Below are 15,002 nucleotides of genomic sequence, written 5' to 3' on the forward strand. Positions count from 1 at the left end.
TGATGCTGTAGATGGAAGCACACAGTTATCTGGAATGTCATTCTGTGCTGTAGCATTATTATTTTCATTCACTATCACGTGAGGCCAAAACGTGTTCCAGCATGACAATGTTCCTGTAAATAAAGCAAGCGTTATAAAGACATTACCAATATTGGAGTGGAAGAACTCAAGTGGCCTGTCTGTACGATGGAATTCTATCGGTGCAACACAGACACCATATCAGTGTTGTGTTAAAAACGATCAATCACACAGTGAAGGTCTTACAGTGGTCACTTTTCTCTAATGGCGGGAGTAGAGGGGATGGTGAATGAGCTACAGTCACTGACTGTAAATCTAACACTTTCTTCATACAACTAGTCAGCTTTTCCAGTGGGGTCTCTCTCTCTCTCTCTCTCTCTCTCTCTCTCTCTCTCTCTCTCTCTCTCTCTCTCTCTCTCTCTCTCTCTCTCTCTCTCTCTCTCTCTTGCACACTCTCTCTCTCTCTCTCTCTCTCTCTCTCTCTCTCTCTTTCTTTCTCTCTCTTTCTCTCTCTCTCTCTCTCTCACTCTCTCTCTCCCTCTCTCTCTCTCTCTCTCTCTCTCTTTCTCTCTCTCTCCCTCTCTCTCTCTTGCACACTCTCTCTCTCTCTCTCTCTCTCTCTCTCTCTCTCTCTCTCTCTCTTTCTTTCTCTCTCTCTCTCTCTCTCTCTCTCTCTCTCTCTCTCTCTCACTCTCGCTCTCTCTCTCTCTCTCTCTCTCTCTCTCTCTCTCTCTTGCACTCTCTCTCGCTGACTCACTCTCTAGTTCTCTCTCTATGTTCTTTTGATCTGACTGCTCAAGAGCAGGTTAAAGTAAGGGGACTGGGTCTTGTTAGGATTGTGTTTGTGTGTGTTTTTATGTACATGTTTTGGTGTGGGGTTTTTTGTGTGTGTTTGTGTATCTCTATGTAAGTGTGTGTGTGTGTGTGTGTGTGTGTGTGTGTGTGTGAGAGAGAGAGAGAGAGAGAGAGAGAGAGAGAAGGAGAGAAGCAGGTATCTTAATAGCCGAGTGCCTTGACAGGGCCGAGACTCTTAATGGATGGCTGATCAATGAGCTGGTATAATTAATACTAAAGAGCAGAGATGGAATATCGACCAGGTTGTGTCTCTCCTCCTTCCTGTTGCCCTACAGCTTACAGACCACCCTCCCTCTCCCCATCAGACAAAGCACAGCAAAGTATATCCGAATTGTATAAAAAAATATATTAAAAATGTCCACCCATTGTGTCAAGATCTCACTTGAAACAACCCTATTAAGAGACACATACCTTAGAACAGCGCTGTTGAATATTTCATCTTTCTCTTTCAAAGCTCCTGCTTAATTCTACTGAGGATATCCATTTGCACATATCCGCTAAAGCCTGCTACTTAAACAAACCTGTTCTGCAGGGGGCTGTGTGATTGATACTGTTCGAACTTTCTCTATAGAAAAATGAGACCTCCGTTGCTCAAGATTTACAATGCCTCTGAAGAATCCAAATGTTTTATAACAGAGAGCACACGACCAAGATTTACTGTAGCATGAATTTGTTTTAGAATGTTTTTGTAATAGTGATCAAGGCCAAGGTCAAAGGAGCAGAGATTACTTCTGACCTCTCACTCCACCCGCCTGTCTGTGTTCCTAATGCCCTCGTGGCTTTCACACAGACTCCATTACCTATCGATTTCTCTCCCTATAGGAGTGCTTCCCCAAGCTCAAAGAAACCTTCCATCTCCTCCACTATACATACCTACCATCACTCTTTCTCCACTTCCATCCCCCACTGTCTCTCAGTCCTGCTGAATGAGCTGAAAGCACAGGGCTCAGTATTTCTCTCAGTTTTATTTATGTCATGCTTTTAAGAATGGACAAAGCAGCTTTACAGAAATCTTGCTGTAGATTTATATACCTAAAGAGGAAAAGCGGCAGCAGCGAAGAAAACTCCCTGAGACGACACGAGGAAGAAGCCTGTAGAGAAACCAGGATTTTTAGTTTGAGCGTATTCTGTTGTAGAGCTGCCAACAGTACGACTGCCAAAGGCAAATCATTAATAGTGAATTATTCATGCGAATTAATCTGCAAATACACCATTAATCAGTGTGAATATGAGTTATAAATGAGAACAGCTGTAACAAATATTATTAGGATATTTTTTTAAAATATGTGAAACAAAACTGTGAGGAACATCTTATGGTTTTATAGCGTAAAATGAACCTCTTTTTACTTGTATACACTTAATATACTCTAATGTTTATTTCCTGTTATTCCTAGTGACAGTTATTAGTTTAATTTACAAATAAGAAGTTGATAAGCATTGTGTTTGAATCAGAAATTGATTTGGATTTAAATGGCTTTTTCTCTGGTGCACATATCTTACGAATAGAAGCAAGAGGGTGCTTAAGGTCTGAATGTTCATGCATTCAGGATGTGCTGCTACTGCATACTGCATTGTACCAGGCTTTTGTTTTTGGAACAACTGGTGTTCCTGCCATCATTCAGAGTGCCATCATTGATGTGAGCTTCAGTCTATGGTGCTGCATATGTGCATGGAAAGAAGAGAGTAAAGCGTATGAAGTCACAAAACCCCCCACCACCACCCTCACTTTTATACTGATGATACATGTACGTTTACATTTACTGAATTTGGCAGATTCCCTTATCCAGAGCGCCATACAAAAGTGCTTTTATGTCTCTATCGATGATATTTATGTGAATATATGTGGAATTATTCAGCCTGTCTTTTGTGTTCTTTAAAACTGCCTTAACATTTTTTCTCACTGGGTGCTGCAGGTGTAGCAACACCTCTGCTTCCCCAATGCCCCAATTTACAATTGCCCTCTTACTTTTTGACACATTTCCTTTGGATACGGAGTAAAACACAATATAAAATTCCACAATGATAATCAACTATTCAGTGCAGCTGACATGTAGAGTATCTAGGTGAGATTATTGTGTGTAGTTTGTGTCAGTATTCACTCCCCTGGCACTGGGTCCAGCAGTACTAACTATAGATACACTATAGATAACTGCTTTACGAGTCCCTGCTGATGAAAAACGTCCCACAACATAATGCTACCTCTATCTTGCTTTATTCTGTGGGGACAGAGTTCTCATGGTGATGTGCAGGAAGGTTTTTGCCTAGTTCAGATTGTGTCTTTCAGACCAGAGAACCTTTTATTTCTGCTTCTTTTTCAGTAAGTTTTAACAAAACAACATGTGGAACCGGTGAAGGGGGTGAATACTTATGTAAGACACTGAATCTTTAGGACAAACTAAAGATGGAATTTGTAACAACAGAATGCTTACAGTGTTAACTGGTTAGAGAGGGACCCAAACTTCATTTGAAGCAAGGGTGAGTCTTGACTGTGTTTGTAAAGCTCACATCTTTAGTGTGGGATCATCCACAACAACACAAAGTGAATCAGGTGTAGATGATGATATTACTGTGAGTCAGGGAAGCAGTGTCCTGAAATTACACAGCCCTCACATGTTACATCCTGGTGCTGAACACAGGGTTTATAAGCATGCTAAAGTTTCACCATCTTCAGTATAAGACTAACAGTATGTTTTTTTTTATTATTTTTAATTAATAATTGATTGCAATAAAATCTGATAGGATGTCCTGTGTGTGTACCAGGGATGTGGTAACCTAGTGGCTTAGGTGATGGCTGCTGAGCAGAAGGTTGCAGGTTCAAATCTCAGGTCCACCCCTGAGCAAGGCCCTCAATTGCTCAGATATGTAAAATGAGATAAAATGTTATCTCTGGATAAGGGAGAAACTTACCAAATGCCGTAAATGTGCGGTTCCTGCCGAAGCCTGCAACACAAAGTAATTTCTCTTGTCCGTTGCGTTAGTCTTTTTTTATTTGATGGTAGTAATTTATATTATAAAATTATTAATATTCTCCACTTTGCTAACATTAACTTTGCTTGTAGCTGCCAGATAGATTTAAGTGATTCTAAAAAGAATTGAAAGTTACATCATAGGCCATGTGCTGTTTCCATAAGCACACAGGAACACCTGCCAAAAAATAGATCAACTTTGACATACAGTACAAATTCTGCCAAATAGCTTACAAAGACATTAGAACTGCTGCAGCTCCATAAAGGACATGTTTTATCCCCTTCCTGTTAGAAATCCACCTACTGCCATTTCTTCAAACTCCCACTGAGTTTATCTGTGTCAGAGATACAAGATGTATATTTGGAGTTCAAACGCTGATCTGTAATATACTGGAAAATCAATGTGCCGGATATTGCTGGATTTTCTTAGAAAATCTGTATGGACCATGTGAACGATCTGAAAGAATGATCTTGACACGGCAAACGAATCTGGGCACGTGCAAAGCATCTGTAAAACACAACACAGGGACTGCAGTTGCTAGTGACAGTTTTGCGGATTTAGTTTAAGGTTAAAATCAGAGCTTTGACAAAGGTGGGTGACTTTAAACAGAACTCTAAGGCACAGTGCACATGAGAAGCGGAGGGATGGAAACGCTCGGCCTGTTACAACTTGACACGTTACAATGACATGCAGTTCTCAAGTGATATACTGTATTACACTCTCACAAAAAATGCTACTAAACTATGTTTGCATTATATCTCGCATAGCTTTAGCATTTTTTTCCCCTAGGAATCTGCATGTAGTGTACTTTTGAAGCTTTACTATAGGACCTAAATAAATCTTTTATCTGTAATATATAGTTTCAGGTGCAAGATAAATATTAACAGTACAACACAGGTTTCACAACATTAGATATTTGCCATACATGATGGACTTCTGCATGATAAAGTTTTGCCCCCAAAGCAATGCTGGAACAATGGCCTTCAGATCAGGTGAAAATTTATTTTTTTTTTCTTCGAAAAACCTACGTGCTATTTTCTGTAATATTTGTAAAACACAAACTGCTGCCAATACCAGCACAATACCAGATCAATAATACTAATTAAATAAGGAAAAAACAAAACAGAGCTTGAGTTTGTAAGCAGCATGCAGCAGCATGTAATAAATTAATTCTGTGCAAAATAATAAGATGCTAAGTAAGGAATAAAACACCACAGAAATACTGGTATTAGGCAAATAATCCACAACAGAGTGGTGTGATGTTACAGTACCACTGAAATTCAATCATTTTCCTAACAGTGTGTACTAAGGTGTTTTATTCTTCTTATTTTAAACTGTTATACTCTGCCACTAGGTGGTGATTCTCATTAGTGTGATATCTCATGAACGAGTGGTTGAACGTTTTAATGGATTTATTGTTATAACTAGCAGGATGTCACAGCCAGGCCTTATGTTAACGGCGACAAAAACGTAACCATATAGATGCCAAGTTCTACTGTTTATCAAGCGAAACAAGCTGGTTTCTCCTATCACTTATGTTCTAGCAGCTTTAAACAGTCACTCCATCACCAGCCTTTCGTTTCTTCCTCAGGGTCACTATTTGCAGTGTTACCAAGAAACCACACGGTCCCCGGTTCAGAAAACTTTCCCACGTCTACTACAACTAAAGATAACATCACCATATCAACAATTACACACATCATTTTAATCTGTTTACATGGAGCAACACCACAGAAGTCCCTGTGTAACTGTTGCTATAGAAACAGTGAAGCCTTAGAATGAGCGTATTAATATAATTCTGTGATTTAAATCCTATTCAATTATTAAATTAATAACATTAATAATAAATACCAATACTGGTAGAAAATAGAAATGTAGAAAATTAATCAACACTTTTTAGCCAAGAAGTCAAATAATCTGACCAGTTAGAATGGAGAATTTGGCAGAGGGTGTGGCATTGGGTTTGCAGAATGCATACCAGCTGTGTATGATGGGGTATGTGTGTGTGTGTGTGTGTGTTTCTGTCCTTTGAATCACATTGGCCATTGTCTCAGGCTAGGAGTACCTTAAGGATTTGGTGTGCTTGCACTGTGTGACCTTGTTTCCATTAGCACAGAGGATAAACTGTAACTAAATCTGGATGCAGGGGCTGGGGTTTCTGTAAACAACCCCTGTTTCAGCTCAGCAGATGGAGAAGAGGAGGGAAAAGTTGGCTCGGAATTAAAAGATTTCAACAAAAGGGGCAGTGGGGGTGAGGAGATGAGGAGGGAGGATGTGTGTGGCTGAAATTCTTTTAAAAGGGTAACCCCTTAATGTCAGGCAGAACTAGAAACATAACATAAAGGCCATAAACATTATCCTGGTACTGGTGTCTTGCTGTTTGCTACTCGAACCACATCTAAACCTGACTCATTTGCTCATGTGTGTAATGCAAGGCTTGCTGTGTAAAGGTTATTAAACTGCTAGAACGAGATCGATGTGATGTTCTTTATGCCTCTTATGTCCAACATCCATGAAATTAGCATGAGTTGGGAGCCAGCGTGAGAACGGCTACGGCCCATGTGCTGCACGGCCGGCTGCAGATGTAGAGGCTTTGAATGAAGCTGGCAGAGAGAAGAAAAAGAGAGAAAATTATATTGTTGGTGTTCACCCGGTTCAGGCCTGACCCATCCTCTAAGCCTTTATTGCTTCTCTTTAATTCAATTTCAGCTCCGTAAAAAAAAAAAATAAATAAATAAAAAAAAAGTATTAAAGCAGAAACAAAAAGGTTTTTGGCGCAGCAGACCGTGGTGTGTCATTACCAGTGCTGTTATTTCTGAAGTAGGGCACAAAGAAAAGAGAGGGAGTGAAAGAGAGTGAAAATTACTTGCCTTTATCCTCTTTGTGCATGGTGGAATTTTTCATTTACAGTCATGCATAAATCTGTTTTTTCTTTTTTTGTTTTGTTTTTTATGGCAAGCCATTTTTTTTCATTTAACCACACAATGGACTTTGAACTGCAGTGTGAACATTACTTTCAAAAGAAGCCCAAAATATTCCAAATTCACAGACAGTATGAGGCCAAGACATGACCTTAGAAACATTTAGGCTTCTCTCTGTGTGTTATTTTTTTATTCTCTTTGTTCTTTATTTCTGTTTAATTCAGAGCTCTATTAAAAACAGGTTCATCCATTCTAAGGAGACTTATATATCTGTCTTATTCTAGAGTTTTATTGTGGATATTTTCTCTCTCTCTCTCTCTCTCTCTCTCTCTCTCTCTCTCTCTCTCTCTCTCTCTCTCGCTCTCGCTCTTTCTCTTTTCTCTATGTCCTTTTTGAGAAATGAGGAAGAAAACGACAGCGGTTGCTCTAGTGGCGAGTTCTCTCTCTTGTGGCCCAGCACACAGATTGTGTGTAACTCACGACGTGACCTTTCTTCCGGCTCGGCCATTTGTCATTACCTCTGTTTTCCAGCAGACATCTCTCAAAGGCTGGAGGATGATGTCTTTGTTTATGCCATAGGCTGCAGAGACAGGAATATCAGAGTCTGACACAGCTTTTTCGTGGAGATCAGGCACATTGAAGAGTGACTAGAGATAGAGTGCTTAGGTACACTTCCAAAGCAGAAGACAGCATCCTTCGTCTTTCTGAATCTATTCTCAAAGCTGCTAAATTATTGAAGCAGCCATTTTATGTTTTTATTGCAAAGCATACAGGAGATGTCATTGGATCTCTCCTTGTATTTCAATAATGTGGTAAAACAGTCCATAAACCTGAACAGCTCATCGCTCGGGTCTTAGGCCCTTCAGTGTATATGAACATTTTATTGATGTGGGTTTAGAATATCAGTATCATTGGGAATCTAAAGAAGCTGCCTACTTTCTGTACAAATTCTTCATATGCTAAAGTGCAGGCAAATCTGTCTTACTTAGCAGCCTGTATCACATTTAATTGCTAAGACTATGCACTGTGCTTGCATAATCAGGAACAATCTTTTAAATCCAGCCACTTTTATTCTCACACTGAGGCCACTTTTTTATCTCACTGGAGCATGGCAGCATGAAAGTGCTGCAAATTTCTTACAGCGTTTTTGACAAGTTCTGAGCCAAACCCAGACGATAATGATGTGGCGTTTTTATCATATTGGTGACCATACCAGAATGTAAGCTGTTTGGGGATCTTGCATGTCTAATGTTTGGTGGTCCTTCATTTAAGGAATATGGTAGTCATAGTATCCTAATTAGACATGATTCATGAGGAACCAGTGCCATTTCAGTTCCTGAACCATTGTCACAGAAATGAACTCCTGAGGTGGAGCATATGATACTGAACACGACCGACTGGACAAATACAAGCTTCTAAAATACTAAGCCTCTTTATTTAATTGTATTTAATTTTATTTTTATTTATTTATTTATTTATTTATTTTTATTATTATAATTATTCTTTTTTAAAGAAATCATTACAACGCATGTTAGGCTTGTTTTCCAGTGGTATCCTGCCAACAAACGTAAAATTTGATGCGTCATTGTGTTTCATGCAGCTGGTACAGTTTAAAATGTCACATTACTGTAAGCAACACTTGCAAAAAAAAAGAAAAAAAGTCTATCACATGATTCACTGTGCTGCTGATTTTACAATAATGAAATGTAAACAGAATCTTGTTCAGGAACATTGGTTAGTTTTTAAAAGGGTAGATTTTATTTAGTTTTTTTTTTTTTTGTGGCCTGTGTGTAAATTTTCTGAAGTAACTCTTGACATCGATGCTTTTGGGAGATACTGTATTATTGTGTTCACCTCTGCTTTCCTCTTTTCCTCTCTTACAGCAAAGGTGAAGTCTAAGTGTGCCCCCACCTTCTTCGGCTGCGCTAATGGCGTCCACTGCATCATCGGCCGCTTCCGCTGCAACGGCTTCCGTGACTGCCCCGACGGCAGCGACGAGGACAACTGCAGTGAGTATTGGACAGAAACCACAGCTGGGTCCAGTTGTACAGGCCTGTCACTCTCCAGCACAGCCAAACTGACTGATCTGAAAATCCTCTACTTAATGAACTGACAGAGCTAGTACAGATTACAGTACAGGCTGTGCAGTGCAACCTGATTTGTTTTAAACTTTTTACACCACAAGTGAAAAAAAACTGGAAGAACTTCTTCCACGTATTAGTTGCACAGCTACTTATTTTTTACTGGCCAACAAGTATTTCAGAAATAGTAGTTTACTAATTATCTAATTGTCTAGTTAGTTACTAGTTAACTAATTGTCTTTTTCCAAAATTTATTCAAAAACTGTTTTTAGACATAACTATTTTTTATGTGTGCAGCAGCCGGGCACTTTTTAAGCACACACGGGTTATAAATAAACTTTCTAGCAAAATAATAAATATGTGTAATTTAGATAATCACAGATATTCACGTATCATTCTTAACATGCACTCACATGAACTTCTAGATATTCTGGGAAGCTTTTCTGTCAAGTGGACAGTGGACCAGCCTCATTTAGATGCCCTGTACCTCTGATCTGACTCACAACAGAATCATTATCCTATAGTGTAAGGAGTTTATTTCAGTTTTATTTAGCTAAGCTCCAGTGCAGCACAACAGTAAAATGTTCTCTGTATTATCCAATCCAAGTTTCAAGTTCAAATACCAGAAATGCTTCAGCCGTCTGTGGCTGGAGTCTGTGTGTAGCAGGGATGGTGGTATAACCAGGGATGGTGTCTTTCACCTGCCAGTTAAGACCACTAGGCAATCTGCAAGCACAGGTATGCAGAGAATAGTAGATAGTTTGGAGGTAGAAAAGATGTTGAGGTTAGGCATTGTAAGTCTCAGGGAGAATTAACTAGTGCAGGGAACTGGGAAGTTTCACTAAATTAGAGTGAAAATAATCAAAAAGACAAAAAACACTGTGGGAACATTGTGCACACTTCTGTTTATTACACAAAGTAAGATTTGTTCGAGCAAAAGAAAACTTTTTAAAAAGACTTCTCACCATAGACATCTCACAGCTGACTATAAAACCGGCTTCATTTAATCTGAAATATTTACACAGTAACAGCATCAAATGTTCTTTCCATTTAATTAGCCAAGTATCGTGTAAGAGTAAGTTATTGGAAAAAGTTGTACATTTTACTGATTGCCAAGTTGTTTTATTGCAGTCAAAATTAGACAGAATATTCACTCCCGGTAACAGAAATGATCCAGCAATCATATATTCATATTCATAAGTGCATTAACCCCATTCCTTTTTTCCCACTGATCCAAATAGTCGAGATCCCCGCAGCAGAGACAAGTGAATGCATTAATCGATTAGTCTCCCTAGTGCTGGAGAGCTCGGGTCTGATTCTCCTACTCCACACACCACGACGTCTTCAGGGTAAAAAACGTATGGATGTTTCCAGAAGAACCCACACTATTTTAATATGAATATATGATTGCTGGATCGTTTCTGTTACCGGGAGTGAATATTCTGTCTAATTTTGACTGCAATAAAACGACTTGGCAATTGGTAAAATGTACAACTTTTTCCAATAACTTACTCTTACACGATACTTGGCTAATTAAATGGAAAGAACATTTGATGCTTGAAAACGTGTCACAGTGCATCAAAGTGCTCGTCTCTCTCTCTCTCTCTCTCTCTCTCTCTCTCTCTCTCTCTCTCTCTCTCTCTCTCTCTCTCTTTCTTTCTCTCTCGTGTTGGATCTGTTTTTTTATCCGCTTTTCTGCTCCAGCCTGGGATTCTGACAGCGCAGTCTAGCTGCTCAGGCTGTGTGATTTTAATAAAGCAAATCCCATCATGCAGTGCAAGCTGTTGGGTGTAGCCTGCAGGGCATCATGTATGCTCAGATCTAATCTAACCTGTTAAACACAACTGAGCTTGAAGCACACCGAACACTCTGCAGAGTGATTGCCTCGATCTGTCCTCTAGATAATTTTGCTTCAGTTTTCCTCTCATAAAACTAGAAGAGCAGAGAATGAAAGGTGGATTTGTTTGCATGTAAAATAAGGTTTCTTCAAAGAGAGTTATTTTTTTTTCTTGTTGTTTCCAGCAATTTTTTTGTCATACTGATTATTAGTTTCCCAATCATTAAAATCTAACAGGCATTTCAAGTGTTCTGGCTGTCACTATTTATCACATAATATAAAAGCGTGTGCTACACGAGAGTCTTTATGAGAAGTATGAGACAAGGTGCTAATATGTACATTAAAATAGATCAGCCAACAAGGTGTCAGGACGACAGTATAGCCTTGAACACCACAAAGCAGAGCACAAAAAACAAACAGACAAACTGTCGGAGAGCAAACAGCTTTCGAACATTTTGTCTCCTTGTAGCTCAATTATATAAAAATAAGCTTATTATACAACCTGTCTAGTTCCCCACAGATAAGGTCGGTGTCTCAGCTGGTGTGCAGGGACCGGGACATTATTTTTTCTTGTGGCATAAAGGCTGAAGTAAAGTGTCTTGTATATGCTGTGTGCATGCAAATAAACCACAGAACAGAAACACAACCGGTAAATGACAGCTTAGCAAATTATAGCATTTCTAATACACTCAAATAAAAAAGATGCAGTTGTGATTTTTTTTTGTTTGTACATATAATCTGCAAGATATGTAGAGCATGATACAAAAAAAAATAACGGGTCAAGCTGTGATCTTAGTACAAGTGTATTAAAATGCTGAGAAAGCCATTGAAGGAAGACCGGCATCTGGTTACTTGTTTGTTTTTTGTATGAACTTCCTGTCCATCGTCTTATAGGCATTCTACAAGCTGCCGTATATCCTGGGGTGGAGCTTCATCAACATGAGTGGAAATGATTAATCGTCACATTATGCTTAGAGATTTAATTTTTGGGGAAAAAAGACTAATCTTACATAACGAGCCTTTAAGAAACATTGAGTTGAATAAATGGTCCTGCTGTTATTAATCAGATATTTAGGTAAATATTCAAGAGCCTGGGTTTCAGGCATTACATTTCTTACTAGAATATATTTTTACCTTAGAAGTAGTTTTAGTTTTAGTTTTATTTGTATAGCGCTTTTAACAACGGACATCGTCTCAAAGCAGCTTTCCAGAACATAAGAAATAAATAAATAAACGTTTATTATACACATACTAATATTATTCAAAAGTTTAAGATTCATATTAGACTGAGGTGGCTGTGGCAAGGAAAAACTCTCCCTTAGATGGAAGAGGAAGAAACCTTGAGAGGAACCAGATTTAAAAGGGAACCCATCCTCATTTGGGTGACAACTGGAGGGTGTGATTATAAATTGTTCTAAACACCATAGTGTGTTATTATGCACAATGTCCTTTCTACAGTCATATACAGTCCGACATTTGTGTATTGATAAGGAGGTTGTTGTTCTTAAAGACCACATGGAGTTGGCATCTTCTCGTAGAATGTCCGAATCCAACTGAAGTGAAGTGGAATCCAACTGAAGCTGTACATCTCTAGATGCCTCAGGATAATCACAGGGTTGGCTTCTCACTGAAGGTCTGAAATCTTCATGAAGCAGAACACAGCTGGAGCTGGCTCATCTGTGAACCCCTCGGGATGGATAGAGAAAGAGAAGCAAGTGAAGAGGAATTAGCGTTAATTAAAATGAAAGAGAGCCAGTTGATCAGAACTGAGCTTTTTCAGTGGTATTGGACGCTTCCATGGCTGTAATAAGCTGTAGGAGTGGTGGATGAGAGTGCTGTTTAATGCTGAGATCAATGACACATCATTGTGTGTCTGTACACAGCGGGAGTGCAGTTAGCACAGGTCATACCCTACATTTATCGCTCTCTGCCATAGGGCTAATGATGGCTGTTAAGACGATGACCTCCTGTCATTAAAGATCCATATTAAAGTTTGCTGTGCTCCATGTCTTCTCTCTCTGCAGCAGGTAATCCTCTGGTGTGCTCAGCGGCTCGCTTTCACTGCAGGAACGGCCGATGTGTGGATCGAAGTTTCCTCTGTAATGGCCAAGACAACTGCCAGGACAACAGTGATGAAGAGAACTGCCTTTCCACAGCAGGTATCTGATCTCTCACACACACGAACACCACACACACCACACACAACACACACAACACACACACCATGCACACAACACACGCACACACACACACACACACACACCACACACACACCACACATACCATACACACACACCACACCACGCCACACACACACACACCACACACACCACACACACACAACACACACACACAACACACACACCATGCACACAACACACGCACACACACACACACACACAACACACACACACACAACACACACACCACACACACACACAACACACACACACACACAACACACACACCATGCACACAACACACGCACACACACACACACACAACACACACACACACCATGCACACAACACACGCACACACACACCACACGCACACACACACACACACCACACACACACCATGCACACACACCACACACATACCATACACACACACCACACCACGCCACACACACACACAACACACGCACACACACACATACACACACACACACACCACACATACACACACACAACACACACACACCACACACACACCATGCACACACACCACACACACATACCATACACACACACACACCACACATACACACACACACACACACAACACACACACACCACACACACACCACACACACACCATGCACACACACCACACACACATACCATACACACACACCACACCACGCCACACACACATACACAGACCACACATACACACCACACACACACCCACCACACACACAGACACACACACACACACCACACACACACACACACACAACACACACACACCACACACACACACCATGCACACACACCACACACACACATACCATACACACACACCACACCACGCCACACACACATACACAGACCACACATACACACCACACACATACACTCACCACACCCCACATACACACACATACACCCCCCACACACACACACACACACACACACACAGCTACTACTCTCCTGAAATTCTATACACACTTTATTCAAATCTTTTCATTTTTTATGTTATTGTTGTTGTTTATTTTTTTAATTGTTGTTGGGATTTTTTTTGTTGTCGTTTATTTTTTTGGTTAACTGACTATATAGTAATGCCTTAATTCACACCAGACTCATTTATAAGACATTTTTTGGTATGTGACACACATGGGGCAGTTATGCTTTCATTTTAACAAGTGTTTCAGTCCAGCTACATTAGCGAGGCATAAAAAAGTGCACTTGTTATATGTCTCATCACTTTTTCTATGCTGAAACTAAGTGAAGCATAAACTCCACAGGAATCCATTAATACGACCCAAGGACACTTTCTATATGCTGACGTTTTTTAACATCCTTGTCTATAAACACGTCATTATTGTGCAATCCTTAGCAGTGGTAGTAATGGTAGTAACGTGTAATAATCATGTGTTGAACAACTCTCCCCATCCCCTAATTAATCAAGAAAATGATTTATTCTCTTAGTAAAAAAGACACGCTGTTGTGTCGGTTTGCACAGAACAGTTCACAATGGCTGAGAAAGATCTATAGAGACAGATATCTTTTTTGAAAAACTGAATAAAAGTATTGAATCATTAGCATTCATGAAATTTATATAATACGTGGCTTTTATCCAGAGGTTTTTTGCATGGTAAGGTATCATTTCTATATTTTGGAATATCTGTATATGATTACAGTTACCTTCATTTCCTGCATAGTATAGCTCAAGAAAATTTGCAAATTGAGCACAAACATGGTTCTCAGAACACATCAAGGACATCAGTAAACACCCTCTGTTCTTTCTCACTCTCCTCTCTCTCTCTATCTATCTGTCTGTCACTGTCTATCTCATTGTTGCACACACATTTTTGTGCCTCTCTCTAGAGACTTCCCTAAAAAATGCACATGTACTCACTCTCTCTCTCTCTCTCTCTCTCTCTCTCTCTCTCTCTCTCTCTTCCTCTCGCTCTCTGCATGGCAGACTTGATGTAATGAAACGCCAGCTTTCCTTCAGCTCTGAGCTTCTAGCATGCTTTCCACTAATAAGAACAGAGCTGCAGGTGACAGATAAGACCCACACCATCCTGTCTAATGCACCTGAGCCTATCCCCCAACTCCTCTCTGTCTGTCTCTCTCTCTCTCTCTCTCTCTC

General features: G+C 39.9%; 1 protein-coding gene across 1 annotated transcript in view; it reads left to right on the forward strand.

Moving 5' to 3' along the window:
- Window positions 1-15,002, forward strand: part of ldlrad3 (low density lipoprotein receptor class A domain containing 3) — a 93,786-nt gene that overhangs the window by 42,992 nt on the left and 35,792 nt on the right. The window contains exons 3-4 of the mRNA XM_060887138.1: window positions 8,645-8,770; window positions 12,704-12,838. Of these exons, the coding sequence (XP_060743121.1) occupies window positions 8,645-8,770; window positions 12,704-12,838 (261 nt within the window). The remainder of the gene's footprint in view (window positions 1-8,644; window positions 8,771-12,703; window positions 12,839-15,002) is intronic.

Source organism: Tachysurus vachellii, chromosome 14 (assembly GCF_030014155.1).
Source record: "Tachysurus vachellii isolate PV-2020 chromosome 14, HZAU_Pvac_v1, whole genome shotgun sequence".
Classification (NCBI taxonomy): Eukaryota; Metazoa; Chordata; class Actinopteri; order Siluriformes; family Bagridae; genus Tachysurus; species Tachysurus vachellii.